We start from the raw sequence: 14,251 nt of genomic DNA, 5'->3' as shown, positions 1-14,251 counted from the left end.
CAAAATTCCACATTTGCTACTGTGTACGGTAACTTTGTCCTTCCTCAGGTGTTAAAAAGTGACACGCTGAGAGGTTGAGAACTGCCTGTGGCACATGTTCCCATGGATATCCCTTTCGGAGTCCTGTAGCTCAGTGGTTAGAGCACTCGCTTTGCAAGCGAGAGACTTGAGTTCAATTCCAGGCAGAGGGCGAAACCTTGGGCAAGTTTCCTTACTCCACACAGAGCCTAATAATAATCCCTCCAAAACCAAAAACAATAATAAATTGGTCATTTTCAAGCTACGACTGTTTGTAGGACATTGCTGTGCACAATTGGCTGCCGCTTTCGCCCACAAACATACAGACAATTCACATTACAGTATATTCTGTGAAGCGCTTTGGGATGTCTAGAAGACGTGAAAAGCACTATATCAAATGCAAGGATTATTATTATTATTATTATTGCCTTCAGTGCCAGGGATAGTTTTCCATTGTTTTTCTCCATCACTATGTTTACTGTCTTCATTAGCTACAGCTGGATGAATTAGTTCAGCTTCATCAAACTGACAGCAAATGCAAAGGAAACATTGCCATTCCTCTCAAAGAAGCCTCAGGTATCGGACAAAGTACTCCAAAAAGCAGGTTTCAGTGGAAATCAGGAAGTCAAGAAGCACACAATGATCAAATGTCAAATTATTTAAAAGCAACAGGAAAATGCAATATGGATTGAAACAACTCTCATAATAAACATTATTAAAACAAATAATTCTATGTCAAGACACACCTGCAAGAAACATTACACTCCCAATGAGGCAAAAAAACTCCCTTATCACACTAAATAATAGTTACACAACATGGTTCTGAGGTCACTAGCAGCTCGTAAACATGAAGTCACTTGCAATAACAAGCAGATAACAAACCTCATTATAGTGTGAGTTGGTATTTGATGGATCTGGACAACTGTGTTATAATGGGGCTCCACTCCTATTTGAATCTTTGAAATGCCAAGAATGCCAAGTGCTACAAGGGAAGCATGCTGGTGTATCGTGGACAAATCAACTAGTTTGTTACAATTGTTCTGTTAACAGCAACACAATAGAAATACATTTCTGGAATACAGCTAATTTATAATGTGATTTTTTTGCATTTGTTATAGCGCCTTTCAATGTTGGGAGCGCGAATCACAGCAATTCATGGGATTTCTTGTGAAGTGCATTCACTCTGTATCATGTTGGCAATGTCAAGGTGCTATGATTAAAATATGATTGCAAATTGATGAAAAGTAGCGATGGAGCCATCAGAGGCCGGAACTTCCATCTCGTCTTAGCCTATAAGACCATTTTGTCTTGAAATTTAAGATTGTGCAGAATTGTGGAACATCTTCAGTTTTGTTTTCGTTTGGAAGTTGGTTTGTTTTAAAAACTGAGGTAATTTGACTTCTAAACTGATTCTGAGCCATATTAAATGATAAGGCAAAATAGCATCCTTGGCTAAGACAAAGTGAAATTTACAACATCTGGGGAACATACGGAGATTTACAAACAAACACAATCTGTATACTTTTAGTATATAATTTTCATGAGTTTGCTGAATCTGCAGAAATGTATGCAGACATATTTGTGCCAACAGTTTTAATGATTTGTGTCCAAAATTTCTCAACATACTCTCATATCTGGATCACGTAATAGTAAATATTATGCCATTGTATTTTGTAACATTAAGAGCATTACATGCAAACAACACTAAAGGTCAACAGAAAATGTGTTGCTACACAGTGAAACAGAAAGGGTAATGTGACGTGGCTTAGTTCCACTCATATCTTTGTCCATTAACTAACAAATGAAGCTTGGAATAGTATTAGGTAATATTGTTAGATAACAGCGTGAATTCTCTCTTAATCAGATTTTCAGTGTAGAATCATTTTTGGTGTTAATGTGTTGGTGAAATATCCCTTTGTGTACAAGTCTGCATGATTCTGTCTTTGAAATCTATGCAATTTTTTTTATCTATAGCAGAGTTTGATTGTATTGAACATCCTGTAGTTCAGTGGTTAGAGCAATCACCTCGCAAATGAGAGACCTGGGTTGATTCCAGGCAGGGCGAAATGTTGAGCAAGTTTCCTTACTTCACATGCTTCTGTTTACCTAGCAGTAAGTAGTAACCCCATCATAAGTCAATTAATGGATTGCTTTTCCGGCGATAATAAATTCTTCAAAAACAAAATTGACTTATACATTCAATTCACTTTACAATATAATCTGGGAAATCCTTTGAGACGTCTCATCAACAAGATAAGGCGCTATGTCATATGCAAGGACTATTATCATTATTATGTAATATAACATCAGTCATTTTTCAATCAAAATAGTTTCTGAAATATCTTAGCTGAGTCGGTAGCACTTTCACCTGTGGGTGAGAAAGTTGTAGATCAGAAGGTTGCAGGTCAAGCGACACATCAAGACTTGCACTGAATGTCTAGGCTGAAACTCTTGTGCTGAAGAGTGCTGCATTGATGGAAGTGCTGACTTCTGGATGAAGTAGTAAGTTGACTTTACGCATTTCTCGAAATAACTTTAAAATATTTAATGGACACAAGGGCCAGGCAAATCATGTCTAACAAACCTGATAGAGTTTTTTGATGAAGTAACGGAGAGGGTGGATGAAGGTAGTGCAGTTGATGTAGTTTATATGGATTTTCAAAGGCGTTTGATAAAGTGCCACATAAGAGACATGTAAGCAAAATAGAAGCCCATGGTATTAAAGGGACAGTGGCAGCCTGGATACAGAACTGGCTGGGAGACAGGAAGCAGAGAGTGGTGGCAAACAGTTGTTTTTCTGACTGGAGGGAAGTGTACAGTGGTGTCCCTCAGGGGTCACTACTGGGACAACTACTGTTTATTGATCTATATAAATGAACTGGACTTGGGTATAGGGAGTACAATTGCCAAGTTTGCAGATGATACTTGAGGGTGGAAGCAGAGTTTGGTATCATCCGCCTACATGTGGAAATTTACCCTGTGTCTGCGGATGATGTTATCAAGGGGGAGCATGTAGAGGGTGAAGAGGAGGGAACCGAGGACAGAGCCCTGAAAAACGCCGCACGAGTCAGTGCGGGGGCTGGAGGAGAAGTCGTTTGCCGAGACGAAGTGGAGGCTGTGTGAAATGTAGGACCTGAAACAGTCAAGGACAGAACCTTGGAGTTTGAGGTGGGAGGAGAGCCGGTGGGGCTGGTTATGCCTCAGCTAGAGTACGATGTTCAGTTCTGCACATTACATTTTAGACCATAAGATCATAAGACGTAGAAGCAGGATTAGGCCATTCGGCCCGTCGAGCCTGCCCCGCCAATTAATAAAATCATGGCTGATATTCTAACCTAATTCCATTTACCCACCATATCCCCATATTCCTTAATCCCTCTATCCTTTAGAAATCTATCAATCTCTTTAGGAAGGATGTCAAGGCTTTGGAGAGGGTGCAAAGGAGATTTACCAGGATAGTACCAGGAATGAGAGACTTCAGTTATGAGGAGAAGCTAGAGAAACTGGGATTATTCTCCTTGGAGGAGAGATTAAGGGGAGACTTAATAGAAGTTTTCAAAATTATGAGTGGATTCAATAGGGTGAACAAGGAGAAAATATTTCCACTGGCAGGTGGGTTGGTAACCCGAGGACACCGATTTAAAATAGTTGTTAGAAGAAACAGAGAGGATGTGAGGTGGCATTTTTTCACACAGCGAGTTGTTCTGATCTGGAATGCATTGACTGAAAGGGTGGTGGAAGCCAATTCGAAAACAACTTTTAAGAGAGAAGTAGATGATTATTTGGCAAATGACAAGTTTACGAGTGGGTGGGGGGTGGGGCGGGGAAGGGGATGGGATTGAATTGGATAGCTCTTTTCAAAGACACAATAGGGCAAATGGCCTCCTTCTGTGCTGTATGATTCTATGAAGCTAAGCACTGGCAAAAACATGATGGGCCGAATGGCCTCCTTCTGCGCTATATAGTTCTATGATATATTTTGACAACACCCGAAATTAAGTCAGAGTTGTAATACATAACATGCTGGCATTTACGATTTAAGCAGAGTTGTGAGCTGACACAAAAGTTTGTTACAAATCCCTCTAACAGCGTATGAATGGTGCAAAAAAAGGATTTTTCAAGAAGCGAGAGAGTGAAGCTATTAACTAATGCTTGTATTAGTGCTTTTTTGCATTGTGTTTAAGGAGAGGAGAATCTCCCAAAGAACAGGATGTTGTGAGTTTTGTTGTGGCTGATGAAAAACAGGAATGGATGGTCAGCCACAAATTCCATTGTAATCATTAGACACATTAACCTCATAGTAACTGCTGTGGCAGCTGCTGCTTCTGTACCTTCTTCGTTAACATCAGCAAAGGTTTTGTGAACAACTTTTGACAAATTCAGGTCATTTTTCTCAGTCATTCCCGAGAAATTTGCTTTCGAAACATCAAAAACATCAACCATTCTCATACCACCAAGTGTTGAGGTGAAGCCATAGGTGTTCTCCATCTTAAATTTAGGGAGCATTACAATCTCATCATTATCCATTTTGTATGGATTGGTCCAGTCTAACAGCTTATCAGGCCGTTTTGAGCTTAAAAAAGGGGGAAAAGGGGTTAAAACAGCTTATTATTGGCTGAAACATCAGCTAAAAGTTAGGACACTGTTGCAAGCATTCCATGTAGCTTTTGGCACCACATTTTACAGAAGCAATAGAGGAGAAGCACAAGATTGAAAGGATATAGTTTGTAGTTTTGTGGTGAGACATAAAAAGATGGGACTGTTTCCTCTGAAGCTGAGAAAGGAATCTAATGGTCTCACATAATAAGATATTGAAGCAAAGAACATAACAGTATTTAAAAAGATATTTATAACCTTTATTTTAAACATAGGTTAAGGATATAGAGTAGGGAAACAAGATAGATAGGATTTCATTGGGGTGAAACAGATAACAGGACTGGCGTTTGAATTTATTATTTTTTGGTCAAGACTGTATTTATTTTCCCAAAATGAATCCATTTAACAGTGGGATTATTTCAAAAAACTTCAACTTACTTTTTCCAGTCCACTTGCATCATCTTTTAGAACTGGCAACATGATGATCATACTCAGTTCTTTCTGAACATAGCGAGCTCAACTGCATGAATGTAAGTGGTTTTAAACTTGTCCGTCTGGTGCATCATTTGGACTGGCTTGGTTTCATTCTGCAAACAGGAGACAAAACTATCAGCGATTCTAAATTAACCTGCAGAGAACACAGGAAACGATTTATGGGGAAATTCATTGGGCAAGCTGACTGCTTGCATCAGGTGTGAATTGTTCTTCACAGAGTAAGGCTCCAAACATTTAAGTAGCTGGAAAACTAAGGTATCATTTAATTTTTTGAGATAGAAAATGGATCTGAATTGCTGTGATTCGTAATTGAATTCAGAAATTCCAACTACAAATTACACTTAACATTTCTTCCCAGTAACCAAATGAACATGATCTTGCAGTGGAAACTCCACTCTCAAGTAGCTCTCATCAGAGCAAAGTTCCTATGGGTTGGAATATTGCAATTTACATGGAATGTACAGCATGGAAACAGATCATTTGGTCTAACTAGTTCATGACGGTGTTTATGCTCCACATGAGTTTCCATCCACTTCTTACTCCCTTCCACACTATGGACAGGTAACCACCACGTCACAAGCCCTAACTTCAATAATAAAAAGAACAACACTGATCCCAATTACTAGTCGGCTGGGGAAGGGAAGCAAAGAAAATTGAGCTTGCCTAAATTCATATATATGAGCAGTTTGTATTGTGTCTTCAATGTAGGCCAGTGCGCTATAGAAGGCTTCGAAAAGCATACAACTAGATTATTCATACATCTCCAAGCATTACATCTTACAATTTATCTTGCTGATTTTGAAAGGTTGCTCATGGGTGCTTTCAGCTTCAAACTTCCTCTCCCAGTTGCCTTTAAAATAAATGGCATTGACGAGGACAAGCTTTGTGAGACTGCCAATAGCATTTGGGGCCAACAAGTCCTTGATCTTATCCGTGGGCATGTTTAAAAAAACACAAGAATCAGAATCCATGGAATACAGAACATAAAACGATGAAGTGGAATCAAGCACATTCAGTTACATCATTTATGATTGACAGCTTTAAGTATCCTCTCCAGAAGGTGTGTAGTATATTAGCTCTTTTAGTAGTAACTTACAAGCATTCACCCACAAAGTACACAGTCACTACACTTTACATTAATGTGAAACGCTTTGAGATGTCTTAACGACATGACAAGGTGCTATATCAAATGCAAGGATTATTATTATTCACATTTTTGTCTGTGGGTTGAAGCAGTGATGTCAGGTGACATTCCCTCACAAGTTGCTCACAAGGCTGGGGTGATTTTCTTCTCTTCCCATTTTTAAAGACCTATGTACATTCCTTATTTGCATATTCATCATTTCTAGGCTGGAATATTCACGGATCTCCCCAGCTCCTTCTATGCATACAATATGGAATACTGCAGCTCATGTGCTTCTCTACACCAGGCTGTGGAAGTCTATCCCATCCATCCTATCTCGGCTCACTCGCTTCCTATTCCCCAGCTGACCAAAATCAAGATCCCTGTCCTTGCTCTTAAATCCCTCCAAAGTTTCCCTCCAACTACCATTCCTCTGCGACCTCCATCAACTCTACCTACCAACCCAACAGCTCCCTTCGCTTAGTTAAGGCTGACTTGCTTTAATGTCCCCCGCTCTATCCATCCCTATCTACTCCACCATTGGTGGTGGAAATTTTACCCATTCTGCCCAGCTCTCTATAAATCTGTGAAGCACTTTGGGACATCCTCCAGACGTCAAAGGCTCTATACTAATGCAATTTTGTTGTTGTCCTCCTGACATGAGCGGTGCTATATCAATGTAAATTTGTTGTTGTTGCTACTGTAAGGAGAAGGGTGTTTTCTCTCTTCCATTTTGAATTCCTATCATAAAAGTTTTCTTAAAAGAAAACGTAATGAAATGTGCCTGACTCTATTTTATCTGGGCTTGATTGTCTGGTGCCAATGCCTAGGAATATTGGCACAATAGCTTGATACATTTGGCCAGTGAATGACTGATTGTGTGACACAAATGCATTAGATTGCTCGCTGATGGGAAAGTGAGCCATTCATATATTGTTTGTATTACCTAAATATTTCAGAGTTGCTTACCCTCAGTCTGTGCCTCTGCCCAAGCGTTGATCTGCTGTCTGATTTCATCTGACTCATTGCAAAAATCAACTGCTGCGAGTTCAGCTTGATAGAATTTCAGAGTGGATTCAAGGAAATCCTAAGGTATTGGAAGTAGAAGGTGAAGAATTAAAGCTTTTTCCCCTCCTGGAATTGTGGTGCAGATATAGCATATACTCTACCTAAGAAAATTGCATTATAGATATTAATTACACAAATAGAACAGAGATAATATTTCTACCCTTCACAAGAGGAGAAAATGGGCAATTGCATTCCACCCACTCGGATTATAATCGCTGGTTCAAGGAAGCCCCAAACTATTATATTGTACTCAGGGCTGGTGTGGGTCTACATGCCAGTCACAACTTGATATAACAACAAAATTACATTTGCATAGCGGCTTTCACATCAAGAGCATGTCCCAAGGCACTGGACAGACAGAGTTTTGGACCAGAGCTGGAGTTCGGGATTGGGGAGGGTGGAAGGCAGGTGGGCGAAGCAGGGAGATCAAATGAAGAGGAGGGTATTGAGATGGCCTTTGAAGGAGGCAAGGGAAGGGTCGAGGTGGAGGGACTGCAGGATGCAGTTCCAGAGGGTAGGGGAAGAAGGCCCACATGACAATAGTGGGGAGATCGAGATGGGTGACGTGAAGCAGGCCGGAGCCCGTTGAGCAGAGGGAATGAGCAAGTTGGTTGGAGGTGGCAGAGGTAGGGGGGAGCAAGACCATAGAGGGCTTTGAAGCTGAGGACCAGAATCTTGAACTATATCCTCTGTGTGATGGGAAGACATTGGAGTTGGCCGAGGATGTGGGCTGATAGGGTCTAGCAGCATGGTGTGGGAGAGAATGTGGGCTGCAGAATTCTGACCTGAAGCCTGTGCAGGGAGGAGTTGGGGAGGCCGATGAGCAATGGGTTAGTATAGTGAAGCCTCGATGCAATGAAGGCATGTATGAGGGTTTTGGCGGACTGCAGTGTGAAAGAGTGGCGGGGGCCGGTCAATGTTGCAGAGGTGGGGGAAGACAGAGCAGATCATGGCACAGATGTGGAATAGAAAGGATAGTTGAGGGTGAAAGAAGATGCCAAGGTTCCAGACTGCCTTAGTAAGGTGGAGTGTGCAAGCATGGATGGTGATGCTGTCAGCATCTGAGGTGAGGAGGCGCTGATGGGAGCCTATCAGGAAAGCCTTCTTCAACTGAAGAAAATTAACTCTCACCAGGACTTGATGTTCGACAGACATTCTGTCAGGACAGCAGTGGTCCTGGAGTCAAGGGTGGAGGCAGAGGGGTAGAGTGTCATCCACATACATGTGGAAGTTGACTCCATGTCTATGGTTGATGTGACCAAGTTGGAGCATACAGATATTGAAGAGGAGGGGACCAAGGACAGAGCCCTAAGGAATGCTACATGAGATGGTGCAGGGGCCTGGAGGAGAAACCGTTTGTGGAGATGAAGTTGAGGTGGTGTGAAAGGTACGATCTGAACCAGTCAAGGACAGAGCCATGAAGTTTGAGGGGAAAGGCGGTGGATGAGGATAGACTGGTTGAAGGTTTCGAAGGCAGCAGAGAAGTCAAGAAGGACGAGGAAGCAAGGGATCCCTGGTCGCAGATGGACAGAATGTCATTTGTCACTTTGACCAGGGTTGTTTCTGAGCGATGAGCGGCAGGGAAACCTGATTAGGTTTCATGAAAAATGTGATGCGAGAGGAAGCAGCAAAGCTGGGAAGCAACAACTTGTTCCAGGAGCTCGGAGAGGAAAGGGAAGTTGGAGATGAGGCGATCATTTGAGAGCAGATATGGGTCCAGGGAGGGTGCTTAAAGGATAGGAGTGATGACAGCGTTTTTTAATGGGGTGGCAACAGTACTAGTGGACAGGGAGAGGTTAATGATTTCTGTGAGTAGAGAGGCAAGAAGGTTGAGCTGGGAAGTAAGGAGAGGAGTAGGGATGGGGTCGAAGGAACAGGTGGTCGGTTCCATCCGGGTTATAGTGGTGATGAGAGAGGAATGGGAAACAGGTTCGAAGGTGTGGAGGGAGGGAGGTGTGTAGGGGCTGGGGTAAGAGGTGGAGATGGTGAGGGTGCAGCAGCTGGAAGGGTAGAGGCATCTGAGCGGATCCTCTCAACTTTGGATTCGAGGAAGTCCAGCATCACCTTACAGTTGGCATTTGAAGTCAGGATAGGCGAGACGTGAGATGATGGGTGCAGGAGCTGGTTGGTGATGGAGAAGAGGAGCCTGGATTGTCCTTGGCCTCCAAAATTGTCTTGGGAGTAGAAAGGGTTAAGATTTGATAAGATCCAGCCAGGTCTGCCAATGGACCGTTAAGTTTGATTTAAGCCAGGTGCATTCAGTGGCACACACCTGTGCTTTAAGGGCGATGGCTGGTGCATTATGGTGACTTACATGAATAGGAGATGGTATGAGAGGAGAAGGGAGCAAGGGAATCAAGAGTGGAGAAGAGGGAGCTGTGGAGCAGAGTGACTGAGGAGGATAGGTCATTGCGGGAGGAAGCCCAGAGGGGAAGGAGTTCAGATAATTCCAGGGCAGCCGAGAGGGAGGGGACGGAGATTTTTCCTGGGGTGGAAGGAGATGGAGGTGGGTTAGATGGTGGTGGGAGGTGGAATTGACTAGCGCCTTTCATGTCAGATGGACGTTGGCAGTAATAAGAAGGTGAAAGGTGAGAAAGTGATGGCCAAAGGAGAGAAAGTGGCGGAGAATGGGAAGAAAGCTACTGTGAAGGAAAGTGAGAAAGCAGCAGAGAAAAGAGAAAGCTGATGTGAAGAATGGGAAAGCGGCCGCGGGGAGCAGAGCGGCTACAGAGGATGGAGCGATGGTGAGCGGAGCGGGAAACCAACCCTTGCGACTGAGGAGGGCAGAGGAATTAGGAGAGAGTGGATTGGAGCCACAGGACAGGGTAAGCCTAAGAGCCTGGAAGTGAGGGATGATGGACGTGGGGTGGGACAGGAGCAGCAACTGCACTGGAAGCAGCAGCTCCCTCTACGAGTGCTTCTGTACTCGATCCTCTTCAAGGTCCTGGACAGGGTAGAGTATAATATGGACAGGACGGCCTTCATCAAGAGGGTTTGATGGAGGCTGTGGCAAACTGAAAGAAAGCAGTGGAGTGAGGCATAATGACGAGCCATTCGGTAAGTGAGGGATGGCAGAGCTGGGACTAGCCTAAAAGTGTAAGATCTCCCTGCAAATAAAGGCAGCAGATCCTAGAAAGAGGAAGCCCTGGTCCCTCCAGTTAAGGAAAGTGTGAAGAAATAGGGGCTGCCATAAGGAGACGGAGTTGTTGCACGTTGTAATGGGATCGAAGCAGTTGCGGTTTCTCTAGTATATTTGTTGTTAGATATGTTCTTCATGAGGCAAATGGAATATATTTTTTATATGATCATAAATATATTTGTTTAAAAATAAACAAGAGGACAGGGTTTTTGCAGATTGGAATGGGGTTGAAGCAGTTTTGCATCTTTTCTTTTTTAAGTCACGGATGTGTTTTTTCATGAGGAAAGTGGAATATACATGAAGTCCTGTAGCTGAGTGGTTAGAGCACTTGACTCGTGGACCTGGGTTTGATTCCTAGCAGGGAGAAACGTTGGGCAAGTTTGCTTACTCCAAGTGCCTCGATTTACCTAGCAGTAAGTAGGAACCCAGTTGTTAGTCGATGGGCAGATCGCTTTTCCAGGATAATAATTCCTTCAAAAAAATAATAATAATTTGGTCACTCAATCCACAACTGTTTGTGCTACACTGCCATGTGCAATTGGCTGCCTCATTTTTCCCACAAAATACAGTCAATTCACTTCATAGCATATTTTGTGAAGCACTTTGAGACGTCTCGAAGACGTGATTAAGCGCTATATCAAATTCACGAATTATACCATATATATTTTTATACTAATAATTATTTTTATTTATTTTTAATTGAAATAACTACTTAATACAACAGTATTGTGGATTGAGAATCGTTATAAGGGACATAAGAGATGAAAAATAAATGTTAGGCTTGACCACTCATGAAATATCACTTCAGTTCTTTTAGTTTTTACTAAACTGGTAATCACCACGAAAGGAACTCCAAGGGGCTTATAACCTGAATACAAATAGCAGTTCATGATTTTCTCCAAGAACCAGAGCTGGGAGTGAAGGTTCAATGAATCCATACATCTGCCATCCTTTTGTTATTTGCAGAACATCTGATCTGGCCCCAGTTTTGTATATTATTATGATTTAAAGATCAGATCAGTAAATCTATTAGTTAAAGTATTCCTACTCTCACTTATGGAAAATCCTTTAAGCACCCAGATACCGCTTAACCTGTGTGAAGGGCACTATATAAATGCAAGGTGTTGTTCAAGTTTTGTTAAATTACTGAGATTAATGCAGCAATTATAGAATCAGTTAATAGAAATAAAGAACTTTCATTTAATAATTGTATTGCATTGAAATATTTCAGCTAATATCTTTCAATTGTAGAAAGCTACAGTATTGAGGTAGGCAGATACTTGTATGGTGTTAAATTGATTAAGAGATACACATTACAATGGTAAGGAAATTTAATAAGAGTACAGCTGCAAAGATATTACGGATGCAACGTTCAATTGTACAAGTTTGAAAATGTGGAGTGAAACAGTGCTCTCTGGTGACAATCAAGTGGACATTGGGTTGAATTGGTAAAGTTTCATGATATAGCTTTCATGCACAAGAGGAATAAGAAACTTCAATAACGCCTCCAGGTTTGTAAAGCCCAGACCAGTATCCAAAGATTTTGAAACTATTATTGGGGTGTGAATGTTTTCCAGATTTGCTTGAATTTGTTGGTCAGGTCCCTTGCTCCTTCAACAACAACAACTCACATTTATACAGTGCCCTCCACGCAAGCTGACGTTTCAGAGGGCTTAACAGCGGCAGAGCCTGACTCCGAGCCGGGTGGGGGGTGGGGATGGGACTTGAAAAGGGAGAGAGAGTGGGCAAGGCGTAGGGATTGAGGGAGAGTGTTCCAGAGTTTCGGGGTGTAGTAGCTGAATACGTGTCCGCCAATGGTGGAGCGGAGGGTCAACAGACTGGAATATTGGGACAAGCAGGAGGCCAGTGCCAGTCAACAATTTAAACAATTTTGTAGGTGAAATATGGCTTTGAGACCAATTTTATTAAGTTCCAAACAACTGGAAAACCAAATTGACCTGATAACCCAACTTACAATGTTGGTAACAACTGCAAGATTGAAGTTGTGCCAAGTTACTGACAACAGGCACAACTGTCATTACCTTTTGTATAATCAGTTCAATTTTATATATAAAAAAAACACAACGACTCCCAGCCCTGGTCTCTACCCATGAATCCATGAGACATGAAGGAGACAAGACTTGAGCTCAGCTTGGGAGGAATTGCACACCAACACACATTAGCAAATGAATTACTTAAGGCAAGGATGATGGAACCAAACCCCAGCAGCGATCACGGACTTGTACCGTGTTGTAAATAAAGAACAGCAGCCGTGCGGGGAGGGCAGTGCAGGAGCTCAGCTCAGCGCCAGTGTGTGGAGTGGAAAGGAAAAGCTGAGAGGTCAAGTAGTAAGAAAGGCAGTCCCTGCAGCCCCACCTGTGCACACACTGACTCCAGCCGCTGTGCACACACTCCTCGCGCTGCGCTCAACTGTCTGTCACTCCGCCCCGGGATCCAGGGCTCCTTATACCGCCGGCCTGACGTCACCCGGGACCCCACGTGACACGGCCCTGCCCTACTTTGGACGGGTGCCTAATATTTATTGTTTTTTAATATGTTTCTTATGAAACCAAATTTATTACCTTTTTTAAATGAGTCTTTTCATGCCGTAAAATGTAATAATATTTCAAATAATAATAAATCATTGCATTAGATACAGTGTCTGCAATGGTGAAACATCTCAGCATTTCAAAAGCAATTGTGTCAAATGCTCTGAATCAATACAGTAACTGTGTAGATGATGGTCTGTAAAATACAGCAAAGAACCTTTGGCAGATACTTTTATTGTTGTGCATGTTTGTTGCAATTGTTAAGCAGAACTCTTCCACGCTGGGATTCATTTAATACCTATTTCACACGCTCGCGGCCCAAAGAGGAAACTCTGAAGCTTGGGGCGACAGCTACTGGAAGACATTACCTGGAGTCTGAGTTTGTGAACTCACGTTCGTACGTCCAGCGCCTGGAATCCACCTTGATTTGCCTGCAGAGAGACAAGCAGCTTGTGCTTAAACTCTGTACCTCCAACTGGTGGAACCATCGCTCAATGCGAAGGGATGAGAGCTGTGGTACAGTAGGATGGTGGCAATGCTCTCGCACATTCATACTGAGATACATTGCCAACCGGGAAGCTCGCAGGGAGTTCCTTGTACCTACCATCCACCCAGTGAGGTCTCGATCCCGCACTTGTCACATGTCGAATGGCCAACTAGTGACTATCCTCCTTGGAGGGAAGTAAGTGGGATCTTCTTGGAGCTGAACTGCAATGGAATGTCAGAATTGAGCCAACCCTCTGGCGGTCTCTATTCCGGTTCCTGATCCAGATCAGTTTATGGTATTCCAGGGCGCTGCTGATTATAGCCCAGCCAGGAAGGCGCATCAGCAGGATTTGGAAGAGCCGACCAGTCGCTGGGGCAGGTCTTAGGTTGATTTTGAAATCGTATTATAGAAGGTTGTAGTCAAGGAAACTATATATATATATATCTATCAATATTCGCCATGTATGTAACAATAAGACTGTAGCACCAAGGTAAGATAGAAACTGTGAGAAGCTGCTACAAATGTTCATTTTGACAAGGAATAAAATGTCAGGAATCTGCTCGATAAGCTGTTTTAGCTCTAAAGGTTAACTGTCATTTAGTTGCAATGGAAGGAGCAAGATAAGACATGGGTTTCGAGAGAGGAATGGGCTGTCATGAGTAGCACCTGTTATACTCTAGATTTCTCAATACAAGAAGAGATTGCCTCGCCCTGATAAGATGGAAAATGGGTATACCTTTCCACATACCTAAGCAAAGCAACCCAGTCCTGTTTAA

The 14,251-nt window shown here is 42.6% G+C and overlaps 1 protein-coding gene across 1 annotated transcript in view; it reads right to left on the bottom strand.

The window, feature by feature from the left end:
* LOC103176307 (serpin B6-like) overlaps positions 1-13,476 on the bottom strand; it is a 38,896-nt gene extending 25,420 nt beyond the window's left edge. The window contains 6 exon segments of the mRNA XM_042346264.1: positions 5,053-5,126; positions 5,129-5,203; positions 5,900-6,043; positions 7,205-7,319; positions 10,227-10,314; positions 13,382-13,476. Coding sequence (XP_042202198.1) covers positions 5,053-5,126; positions 5,129-5,203; positions 5,900-6,043; positions 7,205-7,319; positions 10,227-10,314; positions 13,382-13,476 — 591 coding nt within the window.
* Positions 13,477-14,251: the final 775 nt, after the last annotated feature.

The sequence above is a fragment of the Callorhinchus milii genome, unplaced genomic scaffold, assembly GCF_018977255.1.
Source record: "Callorhinchus milii isolate IMCB2004 unplaced genomic scaffold, IMCB_Cmil_1.0 Scaffold2, whole genome shotgun sequence".
Classification (NCBI taxonomy): domain Eukaryota; kingdom Metazoa; phylum Chordata; class Chondrichthyes; order Chimaeriformes; family Callorhinchidae; genus Callorhinchus; species Callorhinchus milii.
This window is presented reverse-complemented; position numbering and strand designations above follow the sequence as displayed.